Here is a 23,151-nt window from a genome sequence, read left to right as displayed (position 1 = left end):
ATCAAGGTGATAAGTAGTCATCTGTTATTTAATATGGTTTGCTGTTATCTCACTTTTGATTTTACAGATTATACCATAAATGCAACCACATGTTTATTACAAGAGCCCAAGCAGTTCTGGAGAATACTTTTTTACCTGGTTGTTGTTCAGTCAGGGCTTGTGTTGCAAACATCTCTTTGTACATTCCAAAGACCCTACAATAATAGAGAGAAAACCCCAACAATCAACTGACCACTTGGCAACAGTGGGAAGGAAAAACTCCCTTTTAACACAAACTCTGGCAAAACCAAACCAAAACCATTTATTTTGCAGTTTATACCCCAAAAGCTAGTATGACATTTTTATGTTCCCACATATCATCAGCAACAGCTTCAACACTTTCAGGCTGAATTAACAACCTCTTGACTGTACAGAGAAGAGGCACTCACTAAAGTTTTGAAATACAACAAGGCTCCTTGTTTCCAGCCTAGAGTGGAATTAGAGAAACTATTTCCTCCAGTCAAAGCACAGGTTATAAAACATTGACCCAGCAACACTGGTACTATTAAACATGTTTTTAATATTCTCAAATGCAGCTGAAACAGAAATGCACAAAATCTTTCATCAATTTTAGTCAAAGTAAAAGTAGGTGACTTCTATAGATAATGAAGTGTGTTGAAGATATAACCTAAGGGAGATATGAGGGGATACAAAGTGCAGCTGTGTAAGTAGCCTTGGACTATACAGACAGTGTTTAAGTCTCAGTGTATACAGCAAAATTAACCTAGTAACAGATTCAGTGATTCATTATTCAACATCAAATAGGACAAAATGCCGAAAATGCTTTTTTGTTTTTTCGGATCTTGTTATAAATGCAAAGAAATCATGCAGCATTATGCGATCTAGCGAATCTTTGCCGAAATTTTCAATGTACAGAAAATAATATTCCAGAACAGATTTAGTAAATTACGATAATGCCTTTGTCCGCCACATTTTATATCTTTTTCTCGTTTCCCCTGTTTAATGTAAAATAATGAGAGTTGAGTACGTCTGGAAACATCTTTATGAAGTTTTTGGGAGTAAATCTTTTGCTTTTTGTAAATATTTTTGTTACTTTTTTGTGAGCCTTATGATCCACAAATTTCTTTCAAAATCAAGTGCAAATTATCATCACAGTCATCGGTTCCATACAAAATAACTCTAAAATCATTTGTGAAATTTAGAGTCACTGAACCATGTATCGGATCGCTTGATCCAGTCCCTCTCCACTGAAACGTATTTTAATTCGGTTCATTTGGGCTCCCATTTGTGGTACCAGTAAAATGTGCCTGTGAGATGACACTTCTAATTGTTTCTCAGACCCACGTAGTCCTCCTTTCAAGGCTTCCTCTGTCAGATCACCCTGTGGAAATTCAGCTCTGCAGGGACCATCTGTTTTGATCCTACAAACCTGAGTGTGCTGGCATGGACATTGATGTAGTGGTTTCTGGAAATGTGAGCTGACACTCAGTAGGTCAGTCCTGACAGTCTTGTGCTTTATGAGGAGCCCAAAGGACACTGTGAGCAGTGGTCATGTCCGCTCTCCCGGTTTCATTAAAGCACTGACCTGCTAAGACTTCAGCGCTAATTCCTTTCCCAAAGATACAAGGAAATAACAAGGAAGTATTCAAGGCTTGCTTTAATAATAGAAGCACTGCTGATGGTCATGATCGAGGTAATTATAAATAAGTGTGCATCCATCCATTTTCTTAACCTCCTATCAAATTCAGGGTCATTGGGAAGGTGGAGCCCACCCCTGCTGTCATAGGGCAAGAGGGTACACCATGCACAGGCTGGAGATAATTTATTATTTTGCTCATATCCAACTTTTAATATCTCATAAGTGTGTGTGTGTGTGTGTGTGTTCCTGTCTAGCTATCTTTGTGAGGACCAAAATCTGCATTCTACTATACTTGTGAGAACCAACAGTCACTTGTGAGGACACACTCACCGGTCCTCACAAGTTTGAAGGCCTTTTTGAGGCTCAAAATGTGGTTTTAGTGTCAGGGTTACAATTAGGTTATGGTTAGGTTTAGGGTTAGAGTTAGGCATTCATTTTTAATGGTTAGGGTTAGGGTAAGGGGCTAGGGAAACCATTATGTCAATGAAGGTCCTCACTAAGATAGCTGAACGTGTGTGTGTGTGTGTGTGTGTGTGTGTGTGTGTGTGTGTGTGTGTGTGTGTGTGTGTGTGTGTGTGTGTGTGTGTGTGTGTGTGTGTGTGTGTGCGTGCGTGTATACATCGAAGGTGTCTGTAGACACTAGTGCAAGTGAGTTTTTTAATTTCAAAGACATGTTTATACAAATATATGTTAACTGAGGGAACTGATGGGGCTTTGTTAAAATTTTTAACCTATTTACAATTTTAATATGAATTCTAGCTGTTATAGTGGCAGATGCTGGGAGGTTTGCTTGAGTTAAAAGAAAAACAGTTTTGTGGTGATCACAGTGGTGATTGTGCCTAAATAAGAAGTGTTGTTGTTGTTGTTGTTGCTTTTCTTAGTTATTCCTCACAAGCTTGAGTAAATGCTCCACTACATCTTTCCTGGTAAGCGATTCTTGGAATTACGCAATGACTTGTTTCCATTTAAATCTTGTGTGGCCTCCACAGAGGAGCTCTAATCTGGCTCAGGAGCTTCTGGTTTCACCCTGTTGTATTTGTTGTTGTTGTTGTGTCTGGTGAAATAAATGAATAAATAAAAAAGCGGGGGAGGGGGGGCAAGCTATAAAACTATTTTATGAATAAGTTAAAAACTTACTACCACTAATGTGACATCTGTTATTGCACCACAATTACACTGTGTTCGTGCAGTATATTTACAGCTGTTAAATCCATACATCAGCCCATGCAAATCTGCAAATTACTAAGAGTTTAATCTTTCATAAACACACTTTTGGACTACTTGACTGTCCCATTAAGTCTAGTTCTTAATCCTTCTTTTATAATCAATGCCTGAAGTGGGAGTGCAGGCAAGCTTACACTGATTTACCATCTTCATATACACAATAACAAAGTGGGTCCCCTGCTCTGGAGCTGTTTGTAAATCTGTCTCTCAGGCACACCACTCATGCCGCCACTGTGTGAAATCGTATGCAATTCCGTTAGCAGCTAAAAAAAGCAACTGGATATGAAAAGGAAGTGTACTTTCATCCATTAGTTGTAGCTCTTAAACTGTAATCAGTCTCCATATTTCACACATAACAAGTGTGTGTTAATGACTTTGAAATAGCGCAAAGGCATACCATGCCAGACTTTATACTTTAATAAACTCATGATACAGCCTACTTATATTACTTTATAAGTATAGAATGTAATACAAACATTAGTATATACACACTGCAAAACTTATATTTCTACTTAAATTGCTTTCACAAAGAAATTTCCTAAATATGGGTTAAATAAATCATTTCTTATTCGTATTAACCGGGATCCATCTTTCAGAGGATTCTTGTTTGTTTTAAAAGTTTGGTCATGTAAATCCTACCACATATACTCTTAGAACTGGCATCGAAAGGGTAATGTGTGGTTTTGCACGTAAACATCCACGCACCGAGTGCTCCCTCACAATCACGTCTAAACAAGAAAAACACACATGCGCACACGCAGCTGAGCGTGTGGCAAGCGGCAGCAGCTGCTGTGTGTATAATTAGAGTGTTTTGAAAGCTGAGAGTCGGACAGCAAGACTTTCACCTGCAGACTTAACGGTTACCGTGACAACCAATTATCAGCAATAGGACGTTAATGTGCTTATTTAGCGTCTCTGCGTGTGACACTGGTGCCCTGAGGCGAAGCAGTGAAGATGGAAGTGTGGGGATACTTGTGACTGAACAGCTACTTCACCATATGCCGAGATTTCTTTCCTTTCATAAACTCGCTTTCCATCTCACCTCATCTCCCGTCTGTGTTTTAGCAGACACGCCCACAGGTGATTATCAAAGCGAATAAAAATTCAAATTTCTTCCCCAAACGTTTAAAATGCATTTAAAGGCAGTTAGTGTGTAGAAGTCACACAGACGAACGCAGAGCATCCACACAAACTAATAACAGGGTATTGAGAACGGGGTGTTAGAGGTTTATCAGGTGAAAAATAAAGAAAGGTGAAGCTGGCCTTCTTCTTCATAATGGCGTTTGACGAAACAGCATCCAGAAGATTGCAATGGCACTCCATCTAGTGGACTCTGCAGGGAACTGATGATTGTAGGGCAGATCTAGTGCACTTTTTTTTCCTTTTTCCATTAAAAGTGAATGAAAACAAGTTTCATATGACATATACAAAAATAAGAAACAACAATATCTACAACTACTTTATGTTTTCCACAGTTGGCTTAAAAACACAAATTGTATTTTTGTCCCCATGCCCAGTAAAGTTTAAACACTGATCTATAATGTTTTAAAACTGCGTAACTAATTCAACTAATACCTTTTAAAAGAATCACAAGTCAGCAAAAACATTTCATTTTAATTAATAATCTAATGTATTTGGCAGCAGCAAAAGCGTTATTTGTAAAACACTGAACAGACATTGTAAATAGCTAGAAATATTTAATTATATTTTATTTAAATATTTTTTTGTTTATACATATTCTTTTGAATCGCAAGTAGCAATAATAGCACCAGTGGCTACAGTCACATACAGCCATTTGCCTGCTCACTCAGTCAGCTGGACATTGTGCCATTATCTGAGATGTACCACACCTCCTACCCTGCATGTTTCTCCTGATTGCCCAAAAACTTTGAATAAGGTCGTGAAATCTGAAAGTCTTTATAGCACGGAATAAAGATTATGATGATCTGGTTTGCAGGATACACTGCAAACTGTGTAAAATCTGCTTTATCTTTTGATTTTGAAGTTGCATATCTAACATAGAAAAGTGAACTACTGTACATCTAATAAGAAATGTAGTTTGCATTTTTCAGTAGTTTCACCCAGCTATGTACATTTACTTCTTCAACCCACTTTTGAATAGTTAACTGCTAAAACAATTTCATGTTATCTTTGTTCCTATACAGTCACTTACTCTATTTTGATAAGCACTAGTATATGTGCCAGTGGTAAGTGGAGAAATAGGCTAGCAGGGCAGAGCTTAGCCAGGGTTCACATTTTGATATTTTGACTTCACAGTGACGTGAAGCTGGGTAAGACCCATCTGCTGCCTTCTACTCTTCACTCACCACTAAATGGATTAAATCTCCTGTGCACACAGCTCTCATCTGGCTCTGTGTGTATGGTTAAAGCAGTGGTGGTAATATCTCCTAAAGAAGGCAGTCACGATACAGTCTGTTCTACTTCCGTTCAACCAGCTGTTACTGTCTGGGAAGTATCCCAGGTACCTATGTCGTTCCTCTGTCGTTCTCTAATTGCATATTTGAGTTTTATCAACTTTGCAAATATGATGCACTTCGTCATGGTTTGCAAAGTCAAGATGAAAGGATTCGTCTTTAACCAGAAATGATTTTCTAAAGCTAATCCAGAAACTTCTGACTTTTTGCCATCATGAGAAAATTCAGTCTACATTGTGTACCTCACATTTTCAGTTCATTATAATATAATGAAGGTTTTTTTTTCCTTGAAAGAAAAGAAGTAGTATATAATACAATATTATTTGTTATCTGGACCATATAGTAGTATGAAAGTCAAGATTGATGTGTACCAGTAAAATACATCATGTACAGTACTGTTAAAACCAGCTGTAAGCCAAGATATGATACTGCATTTTCTCAATGAACTGCTCAGATTGTTAGTAAATACGCTGCAGCACAAATATCTGATATCTGATGCATAGCATCAAAAAAGATTTTAATGATAGAGTTTGTCTTAATCATTAGGTAGCCAGAAATCCCTCAAAACACCCAAACAGAAAAAAGGATAGCATATTTAATGTGTTGATTTTTAATCTACATCTTCAGAAACACACGGTTCACAGTACATGCAGCATTGATATGTAAATATTTTCTTTTAAGAATAATAATATTTGCTGAAACAGACCTGAAAAAATGGCAGACTTATTTTTAAGCAGATTTTAAATTTGCTGCTGTTTTTGTAAAACCAGAAATTTGATATGTAAAATTGGAGGCACATATTCATGGAATTTAGAATTTCACATTTGTCTTCTCTGTTTTTCTCGAAGGATCACATCTGATTTTATCCTCATGTTTGGTTTAGACTTTTGCCCAACAAGCAAAAAATCCCTGGTTCAATCCCAGGAAGAGGCACTAATCCCCAGTCGGGTAGCTCCCCAATCCAACATGTGGAGCCATCTCTTCTGGTGATTCTTTTTGAATATAGGAGAGGTTGAAAGTATCTCTCTTAAAGCGCTTTAAAGTTCCACTGAGATCAAATTAAAAGGTACTGTTCTCAGATGAACTCTTGCAGCGACTTTAGGCTATCTAAATATTTCAAGCTTAGCATGGATTGATTTGGTAAAAGATGTTTGTTGGATGTTTTTATTGAGAGGACTGAAATTATAGGCCACTGGAGATCATTTTAGCTGCAGGTCTTTGCAAGTTCTACATGACATGCTGAGTTCAGAGCAGCTATCAGCATTAAATCATAATACCCTGCATTAACAGAAGGGTCAAGCTTAGCGACGGAGAGCAGACTGCTTTGCTGTGAGAAACAGATGGCTCACTGAGATTAAACAGCTGACCTGCTCAGCTCACGTCTGAAGGTGCTGTGATTCCAGTGATGCCTCACAGCACTTTTTTATTATTATTATGAATTTATTTCAGTCTATCAAGCTTCCTATGGGTCAGATTTAAGAGTTGTTTTATTACATTTCACTTACAATTGTACAAAAAGTAAATCACATATTCAAAGTTTTAAAAAGATGTGTACTAAAATCCCAGAAAAAAAACATAACTCAATTAAAATTGAAAATCATAGGATCAACTCTAACTTGCTTGCATGTAATATTTCTGATTGCGATGCAATGACACTTAAAGATAAGTTAAGTTTTGATTTTGCAGGGCAACTGTTGGGGATAATTCCTTGTACAAATCCTGTGCTGGTTCTGTGGAAGCACAGCAGCCTGAGGTCAGATTAAAAAAGGAAGGTCCACTCGGTCACGTGTGAACCAGGTTGCGGTCAGGGCTTAAAAAACAGATCAGAGTCAGAGGATATAAAAACCAGCTCAAACACACAGTGTGTCACAAAGAGCTCCAACTCTCACATGGTATCTGACTACAGAAATATCCAGATATACTAACAAGGAAAAAGAAAAAAAATTATAAAGAGTTTAAGGGACGTTCCTCTGCAACAGCAGCCATGGTTCTGGAGGAGAATGACTGTGACTCTGTCTTCAACCCCCAAATCACTGTGAGTATCATAGAGAAATTTGGATAACCTCAACTTCTTGAGACCCTGTTTGCATTTCTGCACATTATACCTCATTCTGCTCAACATAGATCTGTTGCATCCCATGCATGCCAGAACAAGAGCTCAGGTTTTAGGAGGTTAGGGGTAAATCTGCTGCGATTGCAGTGCAAATTTAATGACTTTTATATTGATATCATATGCTTTTAGGCTATACTAGTAAAGCACTTTGAGGAGATCCTGGCTATATTTAGCATGTTTTAATTTGTGGGTAACTTATACAGAATACTAGTTCTAGATTTGGACTCTTCTTTGATGCATCTTTGTTTCAGGAGGAGCATCTAGAGACTCAGTATGGGAATGTCCATTGTATCATGACCGGGACACTAAAGGCAAATCACCCTGCAATTCTGACCTTTCATGATGTTGGACTGAACCGTAAGTAGCAGCTCTCAGCCCCAGCAGTACAGTTTTCGTCATCGCTATATCCTCAAAATAAATAGAATACATCTAAATACCAAAGGACAGAAATAAATGAAGGTGGAAATCCCTGGAGCAAAAAGCTGAAGTTGTTTAAATCAGCGGTCCCCAACCCCCGGGCCTCGGACCGGTACCGGTCCGTGAGTCGTTTGGTACCGGGCCGCGAGAGTTGAGGCTCAGGTGTGAAATGTATGGTTTTCAGGGTTTTTATCGGTTTTCAGCGTTATTTTGTTATCGTTTTTATCGTTAACTCGGTTTTCCTGGGTCTTTTCACGTGTGTTATGAATAAATCTTCTTTTTTTCGGTACCGGTACTAGTTTTATTTTGTTGTATTTATCCGCGACACCTTAAAGGCCGGTCCGTGAAAATATTGTCGGGCATAAACTGGTCCGTGGCGCAAAAAAGGTTGGGGACCGCTGGTTTAAATATAATGATGTCCAAACATGTTTCCATTTCTAATCTATTTTTGTATCTGGACCACAGCATGTTGGCTTTATCATGTAAGGGCCTGTTTCACACTTTCTAAAGTGTCTACAAATTGTTAACTTGTCTTCTTATTTTTTCTTATATTTAAAATCTTTACCACTTAACAGTGCCATTTTTGTGTTTTCTTGCCGCAGACAAGTCCTGTTTTGAGACTCTGTTCAACCATCAGGACATGCACGAAATCATCAGACATTTTCCTGTTTGTCACGTTGAAGCACCAGGACAGCATGAGGTAGCCAAAACTCTGCCTGCTGGGTTAGTAGATGGTCTTCATTACCCATTTCTCACACCACATATGTATTTTAAGAATTAATGATGGGATTGTAAAATTATTTGATATGAGATCCAGTGAATGCTGATGGGAAAACTGACTTTTGACCCCTCAGTTACACCTACCCTACCATGGACCAACTGTCTGAAGCACTGCCTTCTGTCCTCAAACACTTTGGGTAAGACAGACCTGACACTCCTTAGAGTTTACTTGGATTCACCTCTGATTTAAATCTGGACCAGTTAATCTTTGGCTGTGTGTTTTGCAGGTTGCGTAGTGTAATTGGTTTGGGAGTGGGAGCGGGAGCATGCATCCTGGCTAGATTTGCTGTGAGTCTGAATCTTTTAAAAATAAATAAAGCAGGTTTTATGCATAGTTTGCCATTTTTGTTGTTGATCTTCTGGGCTTCTCTATGCGGATCTTTGCTCTTTGAGTCAAGTTACAAAGATACAGTTAGACATGTCTTGAATCGGAGATGTTGGGAGTACTTTAAATTCTTTTGTGGCTGATGTAGACTAACAGAGTCAGATCTTTTCATCTGTGCATGCAGCTGAATCACCCTGATTTGGTGGATGGATTGGTTCTGATCAATATCAACCCCAATGCTGAAGGCTTAATGGATACTTTTGCAACCAAGGTAGACAATATGTAGTCAGATACAACCTAAATTTGATTCATTTTTACACCGGCTGCAATGAAACATTTTTTCATTGTTCCCATTTTCAATTGTTCTTAAACAGCCCTAATGTCAATGCATTAAAGATTACTAAATGAAGGTAGTTTCACCTGGTGAAACTGTGTTACAGCTCACTGGATGGACCCAGACTCTACCAGACACTATCATCGCACACTTGTTTGGAAAGGCAAGTTGTCAAGCCTTTTCTACAGTGTTTAATTTTAGTTAGCCTTAGAAGAAAAACTGAAATGCTCATTATAAGATGAAGTAATACATAATATATATTAAATATATTTATTTTAATTAAAATATGAAGATGACTTAAGATATATACACAGCAACTGCTAAATACAGAACATCTGTCTCTGACTTATAGGATGAAATCCTGACCAATCACGACCTCATCGCCACATACCGCCACCGCATCACAACAACAATGAACCAGGCCAATGTCAATCAGTTCTTCCGCTCCTACAACCAACGCAACGCTCTTGAGGTGGAAAGACCCGTTCCTGGAGGAAACATCAACGTCAGGACTCTCAAGTTTGTAAAACCATTCGTCTTCATACAGAATCTTTTACTTATTTAATGACCCTTCTACAAAATCACCTCTTTTAATTCTGTCATTTGCCCATCACAGGCTTGCATCTTTGCAACAGGCCAAGTCAATCCCAACCATATGTTTAGTCTCTCTGACTGTTTCATCTTCCTGTTGGTGTGTAGGTGCTCCACTCTGCTCATTGTAGGAGATAATTCTCCAGCTGTGGATGCTGTGGTGGACTGCAACTCTAAGCTCAACCCCACCAAAACTACACTGCTTAAGGTAACTGGATAACTGGTTGACTCAAAAATAAACACACGTGCAATATTTGATGTATTTTATTTAAAACTGTGGTGCTGATAAGTTCATAACCTTAGATTGAATCATGAATATTTCTTTCTCATTCGTCCTCCTCTAGATGTCGGACTGTGGAGGGCTTCCTCAAGTGGATCAGGTGTGAAAACATATTTTACTGGCTGCTTTGAGAATAATGTAAATTCTCTCCTAATAGTTATGATCTTTCTCTCCACAGCCAGCAAAAGTGATTGAAGCCTTCAAATATTTCATCCAGGGCATGGGATATTGTAAGTGATAATGAACCGCCAACCATTAATGATGACAGCATTTAATTCAATATCTCAATTCCCTGTTCGTGATGGTCTTTATTTCATTAAGTCACTAATTTAGTAGCTGGATTTTATATAGGTCAAGGCAATGTTCTGAAATAGCAATGAGCAAAAAATTAATTCATATAACTTTCCTGAAATCTCATTTTTTTAACAAGAACCACCTCTGAATGTGTCAGAGGAGACTACTGCTCACTGAAAGGCTCAAACAGTATAATAAAAGGACTCTGCTCTTCTTCCTCTACAGTGTCCAGTGCCAGCATGACCAGACTTCGCTCACGGACAACGTCCAGTTCAAGTCTTATGTCCTTGGATGGCCCACGAAGCCGAGCACATACCAACGAGCTGCAACGTAGCCAAAGAAGTTCACACAGCAACGACGAGAAGCGTGTACGCTCTCACACTGATGTTTCCATGGATAGTATTTCCAGTGTGAACCAGAGTGTCTCAAAGGCCACCGAAGTGGCATGCTAGAGCACAGGCACTTCTAAGCCTCATGCACTTAATACAAATTTTACCTCATCATAACTACCCAGGTGTATCTCACAGTCTTCTTAACTTTCCCATCTCTGGCCATCATCGTCCAGTTATGCCCTTTCATCTGCACTATCTCTGCCTGAAAGGCCACTGGATATGCTTCCATGTGACTTTCTCCATCCCCCCATTCTCTCTCAAATTTCCACTCTGTACGTTCTTAAACCTTCACTACTCTACTCTCTTCCTAGTCACTCATACTTCATTATCATTTCCTAAGCCTCTTTCCCTGTATACTGAACTGAACTATTCTTACATGTCTCTGTCTCTTTGTCCTTCAATTTCTCTTTCTTTACCTTCATCCATTTCACTCTGTCTCTATTCATGTCTCTGTTCATGAGTGTTCCCTCTGACACTGACCTTTTACCACAATTTCTGCTGCAGGCGTCCTTGGTTTGGATAAGAGTTCCTTATTTACTGATATTTATTATCAAATACAGTACATGAGAAGTATATACAATCTGAATGTATTCACTAAAACTTGAAGTGTATTCACTATAGAGATAATAAAGATGTAGAAATATGGATTAGCTGGTGCAACAGTTGCATGTTTATTACCAGGAATGTATGTTGATTATATGCAGCTATGACAGCAGTGTATTATTAACTATGGGAAAATACCATGAATATTCACTGTAGTTCACAAAATGCTAACGCTTTAGTAAGAAGTTTTACATTAAGTTCAAATATTAAAGCACTTTATATTTGTTTAGCACTTTATATTTATAATATTAAAGCACAATTTAAACTTTTTTGTGGTGTCAGTGAATAATTATTTCTCTAAGCACACTATAAAATATTACATTGAAATCCCTAAATACAAAAACAGCCATAAGTACAGCCAGATACCAACAATCAATAAAATTTCTGATAAAATATTGCACTCTGTCGACCATTTATGTAAAGAATCACTGTTCACAGCATCACTTGTAATTCAGGGTAACTGTTACTGTAATCCTATTTACGGCTCTTCGGTGAGACTACTACTAAAAAAATGCAGCTTGAAATCTGATTAATCATGCTGGTCGAATGTGAATGTCACAAGTTTGTGCATGCAAAAAGCTAAGAGTATGGAAACAGAAAGAAGTGAGCCTAGTGACTTTTGTGATAACACAACTGAGTCACAAACATCCAGTCTGAGCTCAAGTTACACAGCGAGTTTTGACAAGTACTTTGACAAGGTTGTACTTTTTAAATCCCTCACCAAGAATCTGACAATACTATGTGCAATTCTTAGTACCTAAACTGCTCTATTTAAGTACAAAAAGACACTGGGGGGATTTTAAATTGCATGTGTTACAAAAAAGAATGCCTTTGATGCCAAATGTGTCTTTTCTGTGATTCAGCTTGTTGCCTAAATAACAAGATATTTATAAGATTGTAATAAATCCTAAGAACTCATGATAATTTATATAGCGCTTCTTCAAATGTACCACTAGATGGAAGCCTGTACCTCCTCTTTTACTCTGATATCATCTGCAGTCAGGCACCACTCAGGTTTATGCAGCCACACACAATCCTAACAGACTGTACTGTCTAAAAGAGCTGCATTGAAATCAGTCACATAGAGTCATCCTTCATCACATACTTGGGTTTTAACATTACTCTTCAATCTCAGTGTTATGGCTGGGTTTTTTTTTTTGTTTTTTTGTTTTTTTGTTGTTGTTTTTTTCGGGGGGGGGGGGGGGGGGGTATTTTTTATTGTTTGCACAAGAAATTATGTGCAAAGCAGAGCTAAAGTGAATAAGAGGGGAAGCTGGAAAGAATTGGACACAGTTTTAAATGTGATTCTTTTTAAATAACCCTTTTAAATCTGGTAACAAATTGTAATGATATGTATTTCTATTCAAACAACTGCCAGTCATTATTTTACAAGCCAAATATTTTATACAATATAAATGCATTTATTTGGCCACTGCAGCAGGGTTTTTTTCTGAAACCAGTCAATTAAACTGTGATTTGACTTTCTACCAGTCAATAACACAGCAGAAATGTATGTGTTATACAAAGCCTTAACCTTCTTACAATTCCTTTTAGATTAAGCACAATGTTTTTGTCCCAGTAGATGCCAAGGTGTGTGACGTGCATATGTGGGCTGCGCTGCCACATAATCATGGCATTGTGAATTAATCCAAGTGTCAGTGTCTCTTGCATCATAATTTGCATCACACGTGTGCGTGGATAAAAATAATCTCTGTATTCAGAATGTGTCTGCATGAATGTGTGTTTGCATGGGCATAAGCTGGCTGCATGCATGAATGTAGTAGATGTGTAGGTGGGACTGTATGTGTGAGGAGGGGGGGAGCTGTGTGAGTAGATGGATTGTTTTGGGCTTTGGCTGAGAGACAGTGGAGATACACAGTTAGAGGAAAACAAAGCAGCCAGCATCAAAGTTAATAATTGTGTGTGTGTGTGTGTGTGTGTGTGTGTGTGTGTGTGTGTGTGTGTGTGTGTGTGTGTGTGTGTGTGTGTGTGTTTGGGGGGGGGGGGGGTATCTTTATTTCAAGACCTCTTTTGTTTGCCTTACATCATAAAACAATGATGAATAATGTATGACATAAATCTCTTAAGATTTAATTTAAACATGAGCTCTAGCACGGCTGTAGGTTCGCTGTGTCCTTTATTTTACTGTTCCTCTGTGTAGTGTGTTCCACTATGAAAATACAAAATACTTAAAGCTTTCATCAGCACTGACATACATTTGTGAAACTCACTGTACATCTTTTTATTCAGTGAAGAAGCAAAGACTCACGGTTACAGACAAACAGTGTTGCAATTTGATAGTGGCAATGACAGCTTTATTTCATCCTGCTCTGAGAGTCCCTCCCGACACACACACAGACACATGCACCTCTTAAATCTTAAAATCAAATAAAGGTGTACTTCAGTGTGTGCACATACTTTAGCCAGATTTGGCGAGGACTCAGTGTTTGATTTCTAATGTTTATGTCTAAAATAGAGCCCGTCAGCAACCATATATACAGTAATTTCATGAAGTGCTATTGTTTGGATGTCCTATTAACCAGAACCAACTGCAAGAAAGAATCAAAATCTCAGAACATGTACAATATAAGGCGGTTTTACTCTCCTGTGCCATTTTTTTCTTCATGTGACAAAATAAATAGGGGGATAGTGTAGTACTCCAAAATCTGGATCTCATATGCAGAAAGATTTGGGGTCCCTTGATGCAGGCATGGACACGTAGGGCCCCTCTCCTCCTGTCAATGAGCCCTGCCAGCTGCAGCCATGTTGTAAAGGATCAGGCGCCTCCAGCAGCAGCAGCAGAGGCAGCAGCAGTGCTAACAGCTAGCGTCAGTGGACACCGACTACCGGGCACGGCGCTGTTGTGGACAAAAACAGACGGGGGAGAGGGACCTGGAGCGCAGAGACATCCATCTAGCCGGTTCCTATTATCAGTGGATGTGCTAATAAAATTCAGACGCGCTGGCTGGATAAGGTGTCCGGTTACGGAAAGTAGGTGCGGTCGGGCTCCAGGGCTGAAGCGGGTGAGTATTGATCCCTCTTGGGGGCGAACTGAGTGGGAATAGCCCTGGGTTAGCTTAGCTAGCTTAGCATTAAAGGGGGTAACATACACACACACAGACAATGGGGGTTAACGACAATGCACTTAGGTGTGGGTGTGTTTTTAGGAGCTGGCATGAGGGTTTAGAGTGAATTAGCTGATGTGAATTACAAGTCGTTTTATACACGGCGGAGTAATTTGTATTCCTAACAGACAGACAGTGGTGCAGTGGCCGAAACCACCCCTCTGTGTTTCTCCGGTGGGTGCAAAGGTCCAAACCAGGCAGGATTTCTGTCATGCGGAGCAACAACGCCTTTGCAAAACAGCTGTGTTTTGTTGAGCAATGAGTGGCTCACACTGAGACTTATCTTTTGCAGGCAATGGTTTGGAGACAAAAGGGGGAGACAGCCTTTACTTAAACCTGAATGTCTCAAGTGTTTTGGGGGCTGTTTGCTGCCTTGTCAACCTCAATATTGCACACTGATCACTGAACTAGGCCGACTGAAATGGATTAATATTTGAGCAGATCCTGTGGGGTTTTTTGTGTGTTTTTTAGGGCCACAAATCATTCGTGAGCGTGCTTGATGGGATTAAACAGAAATTTATGCATAATGGTAAACCTGACAGAATTAAACCTGGTTCACAGCTTAGTGCCAGCAGCTCTGTGGTTGAGGGTTTGTCAGTTATTTGCTTTTTTGATTTCAGGGTTTTTTGAATCCAGGCTGCCCTGACTTGTCTCCTACAGATGTCTGTTTTCCTGATGCTTTGCTGTCTTGTTTCCTGCCTTTATGTGGCTGTTACCCCAGATCACATCCCTGCAAACATCCTCTAGCAGCAAAAACCACTGGGTCAGGAAACCAAAGTGTGTTCGCAGATATTATGATGTGATCATGGACAAAATAACCATGCTTGACATGGAATATACTTCTCTCCTGAAAAAGGGATATGACCACTTTTTTTTTTCTTAGTGAATTATCAAGAAATGTCAGTTTCTGGTACAATTTCCCTTCCAGCGGATGCCTTTCTGTGTAGATACTATTAAAGCACTCATTAATGTTTGCTCGAGTGCACATCCCACCAGTGCAGCAGTTGATGTTTTTTTTTCACTTCTCTGTTTTTGACTGCATATCAAACACATTTTTCATTATCCTGAAAAATTGTGCACACGTGATGATCGTGCATGAGTTTTTATTTGTAGAAGTGATGCTTGAAAGGGAAAGGAATGGCTTTGTTTCCGTGTCTGCTGCTTGGTCTCCTCACCTTTTCTCTTGTTACTTCCACTGAGATGAAGATGCATGAATAGGGAAACAACACTTCGGATACTGGATAGATTTTTTTCCCTTATCCCTTTCTTTAGTGATGGTGGGTCTCACAAATTCGACAGGCAGAATGGTGGGATATGATGGGAGAGTTAGTTGGGGAAAGAATGAGAATCAAGCATTTAGAAGGAGGAGGCAACAGTTTGGAAATGAAACTCAGCCCCCCAGGTGTGTCAGTCCTAAACATTCAGTGGGCGGGTGTTTTCACTCTCCTATAAGTGACAGCATACAGTACAACTAGGAAGTGCAGAGAGAGGGGAGAGGAACGCACGGACATTCATGATTTAGCGGTGGACCGGGCCTCTGCGTACTGACTGCCAACATGCAGTTCTGGGATTTCCTGGGTTGCACCAATGGAGGTATGTATGTGTGCGGTTATACTGTTAGCTTTGTGAATCTTCTCGGCTGTGATTGGACCGGTGTGTGCTCTGTGCGAGGCAGGTAGAGAGGGTCTGGCAGGCAGAAAGCTGGAAAGGAATTTGTTCTGTGCACCGCTGTGCAAGCAGTTGCATGTGAAAAACCTCACAGACAGGTAAAGAGTGGAACACAAACAAACAAGATTAGGGACTGATAAGGTGTCGGCCCATTGTGTTTTATTTGTTAAACCTGGTTGGTTCCTTCTCATTTTTTTAGATTAAGTGGCAGAGATCTGCTTGTTTGTAGCTTTAAGCCTAAATTAAAAAATCTTTTTCTTATTTTGCTGACTCGACGTAACTTATGAATCATAGCGTGACTGTGCGCTGTCCTGTCTGCACTGAGCGTATTTAAACTTTTCTTGGGAACAACTCTGAAACCCCATCAGCTTGACGTTCGGTTATAACAAACACTACTGCGATTATAGTTCCTAAACATTGCTCTCATAGTTTAGAGGAACTGGCACCTATGTCAATGAAAGCCAAAAGATAAACAGGAGTAGGTTTAACTCTTAGCGAGATGATCACATGTAACCCTGACTTTTCTTTTTTCTTTTTTAAATCCTAACCAGCTTTTCCTAAGTTAAAACTGTATCTAAGTCTTTATTCATACAGACAGCTTTTTAAGGTGGTTTAAAAAGCATATTGGAGTCCAAGCTTGTAGTCTTCTTTGTTCAGCCACATTTGGTTATACTTGCACCGCAAAGAGTTAAACATCAGATTTCTTGTTTTGTACAACAACTGCCCACAGCTATCAAATGTCCCTTTTTTCTTGTTCAGAGGACTGTAAGTAGCTAAACAGTTTTTTATATTGCCTTTATAGCTGAAAATCAGATCGTCCCTACGTTCTATAGAAAAAAGGGAATTCAGTGTGTTTGTGTCTGCAATATTAGCTTACATATAAAACACAAACACACCCGTAGAATCTATAAAGGATATAAAACTCCAGCTTATGATCTCAGTTAAGTTGTGTTGTCTCATGTCTTGCCTTAAATGTGGTTACTTTATTGTGCTGCATTGAATTCCAGGACACTTCGAGCTCCAACACCCATCCTGTGCCCCAGGCCATGTTTTCTGCTATTGCGCCAATAACTATAGCTAAGATACCTGATGGCTTGTGTCATATTTTTCACACTTACAACACACATAAACGCTTACAATCACAAATAAAAAGTAGCCGTTGCTTGAAACGCTTCCTTAGCTGAAGCAGCTATCCATAAACTTTCCAAGTTTGTAAAGTGACAGATTAAACATGAGGTCATAGGATATACAATATGCTTAACTGTAGCCTCATAGACGTCTAGTTTCTGCTACAAATCTTGGAGAACAGTGTTACAGTTGGTTTGTTGAAGTTGTTGCCATATTTTCATGTAATACAGAAGGAGGCTGTCTTGAAAGATCAGTGACTGTATGACTGGAAGCGAGCGCTCATGTGTCACCATCAGTCTGCCCTTATTTGCATCCACAGCTCACTGTTTTGCTTAAGTTATTCCATGTGGGTCAGCACTGACTGCCTGTGAGACGTTCAAATCAATTTCAGGGCCTCATTCTAACATAATTTTGCTGTTTAGCTTTCATAGTTTTAAAGCCTCTTCTAAGGAAATGTATGCACAGTGCATCTGACTCTCGCCTGTATCTGACAGCGCTTTTCTTTAGGTAATTAATAGGTAATTATTTAGATAATTATTTTTCAATTACAGTTTTGCCTTCCTAACATTGTACAAACAAGAATAATTATAATGAAGATAAAATTCCTGTTTCTTCTGCGTTCTGTTTTTTTCATTCGTACATTTGTTTTGTTGTAAATACAACACATTCCTTTCCTGTACAGCCGTGGCTTTTGCCCCCCATCTAAACTCAGACTCACTGTGGCAGTTTTAGATCAATCCACATGAATATTTTTCAAATTCAAGAAGACCCACTGTGAAGATATTTCACACACAAAAAAAGTTTAACAGTTACGTTATTCCAAAATCCATTACCTATCATATTATCATTATTAACAAAGTGATTGTGATTATGATTTTTCATTTCTTTCTCTTTTTTTTGCCATAGTTGGGTAGTTCTCAGTTTGCTGAACAAGTATGGCCCGTTTGAAAGGGTTGCAGCAGAAAGGCGCTTCACGCTACAAAGAACATGTTTGGCCACAGTGCACAGCACCATGTTTGGCAAAACCAAAACACACCATTTTAGAGCAAACACTTCATAGCACCTTTCAAGAAGATGGTGGAGTCGTGATGATTTGGCCTTGTTTGGCGGCCACAGTACCTGGACACCTTCCAGTCATCAGGTTGAGCGTGAGCTCCTCTGTATATCAAAGTATTCTGAAGTCAAATGTGAGGTTGCCTGACTGACACCTAAAGCTTGCCTGAAACTGGGTCATGCAAAAGGACAATGATCCCTAACACAACACCAAATCTATAACAATGGCTGAAAAAGAAAAGAATTAAGGTGTTGCAAAGCTTAGAGCTGTAAACAAATGCAAATAAATAAACAAATGCCAATCAACCTTAAATGAACTGAAGTAACATGGTAAAGAAGAGGGGGGCCAACACAACAACGTAAAAGAGTTCTACAAACTACTGAATCATGGGGTGTACTTATTTTTTCACTGTGAGAACTTTCACATGACTCTATACCATCAGGATGTCTTGAAAACATATGCAGTATTAGACTGAAATGGCAAAGACTAAATGGGAAATCAAACTGAACATTTTAGAAAGAATTACATGACAGTCTGTTAATGTCCATATCTGTGTTCATTCCAGAATCAGTCCAGACTGCTTTGTTATAATATGTTAGAAGTCAGATCCTTCACCTCACACTGACTTGTATAAAAAGGTGTGAGATGATTAGCAAATATATATTTAAAGAACAGATAAAAAAAAAAAAGGTATGCCATTGACATTACAGATTGTTTTTTCTGTCTGACTAATGTTTCCGTTTATAAGCTTGTGTAAGAAAATGAAATGAACCTCAAGTGTTTTGAAACTAGGTTTGATATAGTCATCTGTGACCGGTCACCTTGGCTGTGAAGGTTCTTGGCTCATAGGTCTATTTAATGCTAGACAGTTTTTTTTTTTTTAATAGAGTAAATGGATTGGAGGTATTTTATGTAATACATATATTAGATCAAACGTTTTGGGTAACTAATCCCTTTTTCTCAGTTCCTGAAAGTATTCTAAGATGAGAAGGTTCTTCTAGACCCCGGTGCTGCTGTGGTTTGGTTTAATGTGTTTATAAATGTTAACTTTGGGGCAGTGTACTGCACACTGAGGTAGAGCCATAAAATGGCTTATAAACAAAAGAAACTATAAATCTATTAAATCGATGGAAAACCTGCAAGAACAGGAGGGAATAAAGTGGGTATCTGAGAGTGCATACTGCATACGTGCCTCGTAAAATCACAGATTTGATATGAAGTCAAAAACATTTACTTTTTAAATAAAGAAAATAATGTGATCTGAAATTTAATCATTAATTTATTCAGCCAGAGAGAAGACGTGATCCAACTTCACAAGGCGCTGACTGGTTTCAAAAAATAAACCTGTCTCACCAGTCACTTTATTAGGTACACCTGTTCAACTTCTTGTTAATACAAATAACTAATTAGCCAATCAGATAGAAGTAAGTTAGCACATTTAGGCATGGTGAAGATGACCTGCTGAAGTTCAAATTGAGCCTCAGAATGAGGAAGAAAAGTGATTTTAAGTGACTTTGAACATGGCATGGTTTTTTACACAACACATCAAACGCAGATACAGATTAGCTTCAGCAGCAGATGACCACACCAGCTGAAGTAACCTATGAATTGAGGTTACCGTTGCACAGGTTCACCAAAATTGGAAAACGGATAATTATAAAAACATTGTCTGATCTGATGAGTCTTGATTTCTGCTGTAATGCATGCTTGATCAACCAACAAGCATTGATCCACTGTGTGAGTTGTTTGAAAATATTTTCTTGGCTCACTTTGGGTCCCTTGGTAGCCTTGGAGCAAAAACCACAGCCTACCTGGATATCGCTGCTCACCATGCCCACCTCTTTATGACCACAGTGTGCCCATCATCTGATGGATACCTCCAGCAGTGTAACACACCATGTCACAATGCAGATAATCTCAGACTGGTTTCTTGAACAAGACAAAGAGTTCTCAAATGTTTCCAAATGGCCTATCTGGAGCATCTTTGCAATGTGGTGGAACGGGACATTCCTATCGTGGATGTGCAGCCAACAGATGTACGGTTACCATCTGATGATGTCGTGCAACCAAAATCTCAGAGGAATGTTTTCAGCGCTTGTTGGATGCAATGAAGAATTAAGGCAATTCTAAAGGAAAAAAAAAAAAAAGGAATCCAACCTACTACTGACAGGATATACCTAATACCTAGTTCTTTAAAGGTCCATTTGAGTTTAAGTTGTAATGTCTTCAGGTTCTTATTTTTGTTTTTTTCTCAAATGTTATAGCGGTAAAAATGTAATTAAATAAAGTCCTAAGAATTTTTTTGATTCTTCTGCTGAATTGAGTTCGTGTGACTGCACTGGAAAGTGTAGCAGTGAACATATTAGCTGCTTACTTTTGGCTGCCCCCTTATTCACAAGGGGCTGATTAATTTGGCAGCTTTTTCTTCTTATTATTTCTAACACTGGATGACCTTCCCTATGAGGAACAGAGAGATCTGTTTCTCCTCCCAGGATAGAACCAGCTATATATTGCTGATTAGGTGAATACATAAACTACTATACTGAAACTACTCTGGCTTCTGTTGGTCTGTGTACTATGAGTAGGCTATAAAGGCTACTACACAAGTGTTTCAGGTGAAGAAAACTTAAGCTTTGTGACATCAACAAATCTTCATTTTTTCTGCTTAACATTAAAAATCCAGATGTGAAAAACTGCTCTGGTGTAAATGAGAACTTCCCTTCCTTGTGGTCTCAATACTGCAATAAACATTTTTTTTTATAGCTGCTACGTACAGGGACAACTACCTCATTAAAGCCTTAGCTGCCACTGTGGTGACTGCTCTGATGCTGCACTCAGTTCTGTTCCCTGCTATTCTGTTGTACTGTGTTCTGACAGGCTGATCAGTGCAAAAGGCTGTTGTTGTTTTCATGATGAGAATGGAGTTGTGCAATGCCCTTAGCATGGTGTCAACTGGTGTAGCCTCTGCGATTTACAGCCAGAGGCAATAGCTTTTTCACTCTGAGTGGGAAAGCAAAAGAATAGGGGCCGAGAGCATGAGGGAGCAAATATGACAGAGTAGGAAGGAGAAGCGCTGAAGTGTGTTTATGCAACTGAAAATGTCTTCAGCGGTTCTATTGACAGATGTATCATCTCTAACAGGCTCTAGTCTGGGGACATTATTTGTGGATTTAAAAAGTTTGATTTGGATTTAAATCATTTCTCATGACAAAGCCAAGTCTCTTGAACTACATATGAAGATGTTTTGTGTCTGTGTTGTACCAATGTTGCCATGCATATGATAAATATTTAAAATAGGTGCAGCTGTATATATCAAATTTTAAAGCGCAGTGGCGGTTTGGGATATTACTCTTTGATGTATATTTTTAAATGTCAAGAAACATTTCAATACATCCTTAATCCTTTGCCGTTCTTTGCTGAATGTACTGCCAGTTCTGGCTTTAAATTGCTGACAATCCTCCATATTGCATTTATCGGTAGTGAATATTACACTTGGTGTGAGGTAGAGTGGAGAATAATGCCAGGATTGGACTTGTGCTGCTTTTTGTAACAGCATGCTACTTGTAGCCAGCGCTTTGGACTCAACTCTGGCAGGAACAAACAGGATTATGTGTTTACAGGAAATTACTGTGTGTAAAGTGGTAAAGCATACTCTGAGCATCAGTGAACCAATGAAAAGTAATAAAAACACACCATAAAATGTAACTTATTGGAATCCACGGTAAGTTATTACACGGTATCCATTCATCTATCCATCCATCCTATTTTCTGCCCTTTAACTGGTGACAAGTGCAGGAGGACACTGAGGTGTTCCCAAGCCAGCCGAGAGTATGTCCTAGAACTGTATGAGAGACTCCTTTTAGTAGGACATGCCGAAAACACCTCATCTGTGATGCCCTATTCAGATGCCCCGATGTGGAAAAGAAGCGGTTCTGCACTGAGCCCCTCCCGAATGATTAAATTCCCTACCTTGTGCTAAAGGGTCAGCGGAAGCTCATTTTCACCGCCTGTGTCCCTAATCTCATTCTTTCAGTCTCTACCTAGAACTTGTGGCCGTAGGTGAGGTCAGGGAACATAGATCGACCGATAAATCGACAGCTTCACTTTCACGCTCAGCTCTGTCTTCACCACGGCAGATTAGTAAAGCATCTGCATCGCTGCCAATCCACACTGATCCATCTGTCAATCTCCCACTCCACTCTCCTCTCACTTGTGAAAGAGACCCCAAGAAACTTCTCCATTTGGGAGAGCAGCTCTGTGACCTGGAAAGGGAACTCCACGCCCTTTCTGGCTGAAAACCGTGGCTCGAGACTTGGAGGTGCTAACTCTCCTTCCCGCCATTTCACACTCGACTGCAAACCACCCCAGTGTGAGCCAGAGGTAGATGTCTGATGAAGCCAAAAGATCTACATAATCCACAAAAAGTATTCCTGAGGCCACCAAAGCATTCTGCCACCTTCTGCCACTATATAACAGTACAGTACATGCTATACTGCAGTTTTATTTATGTCAGAATTGTGAGTAAGCGCAGTTTACTAAAGATCTTAGCTTTAATACCACAGATTTTATTCAAATGATAGATTAAATAGTAAAGCCAGCACTGAAAAGCCTCAGGAGGTGAAAAAACAAGTCAGGCTTTATAGAAGTAGGTGGGAAAACAACTCTGGCTTCCCTGATGTTTGACCTCAGTAAACACTTTCCTAATTAGTTTATGTTTGCAATTGCTAGTCTCAGGTCTTATTAAATAAA

At 39.2% G+C, this 23,151-nt stretch overlaps 2 protein-coding genes across 2 annotated transcripts in view; both read left to right on the top strand.

Moving 5' to 3' along the window:
- The first annotated feature begins 7,155 nt into the window (after window positions 1-7,155).
- LOC134636401 (protein NDRG1-like) lies at window positions 7,156-11,696 on the top strand. The gene is made up of 12 exons (XM_063486364.1): window positions 7,156-7,333; window positions 7,663-7,768; window positions 8,431-8,551; window positions 8,683-8,745; window positions 8,836-8,896; window positions 9,118-9,204; window positions 9,374-9,430; window positions 9,620-9,786; window positions 9,967-10,066; window positions 10,203-10,238; window positions 10,317-10,368; window positions 10,658-11,696. Exons 1-12 carry the CDS (start codon window positions 7,283-7,285, stop codon window positions 10,882-10,884), a joined length of 1,128 nt encoding a protein of 375 aa, XP_063342434.1. The 5' UTR covers window positions 7,156-7,282; the 3' UTR covers window positions 10,885-11,696.
- A 2,548-nt stretch (window positions 11,697-14,244) lies between these two features.
- Window positions 14,245-23,151, top strand: part of LOC134637093 (focal adhesion kinase 1-like) — a 63,911-nt gene continuing 55,004 nt past the window's right edge. The window contains exon 1 of the mRNA XM_063487433.1: window positions 14,245-14,450. The gene's annotated coding sequence lies outside the window, so the exon portion shown is untranslated. The remainder of the gene's footprint in view (window positions 14,451-23,151) is intronic.

This window comes from Pelmatolapia mariae, linkage group LG10_11 (assembly GCF_036321145.2).
Source record: "Pelmatolapia mariae isolate MD_Pm_ZW linkage group LG10_11, Pm_UMD_F_2, whole genome shotgun sequence".
In the NCBI taxonomy this organism is placed as follows: domain Eukaryota; kingdom Metazoa; phylum Chordata; class Actinopteri; order Cichliformes; family Cichlidae; genus Pelmatolapia; species Pelmatolapia mariae.
This window is presented reverse-complemented; position numbering and strand designations above follow the sequence as displayed.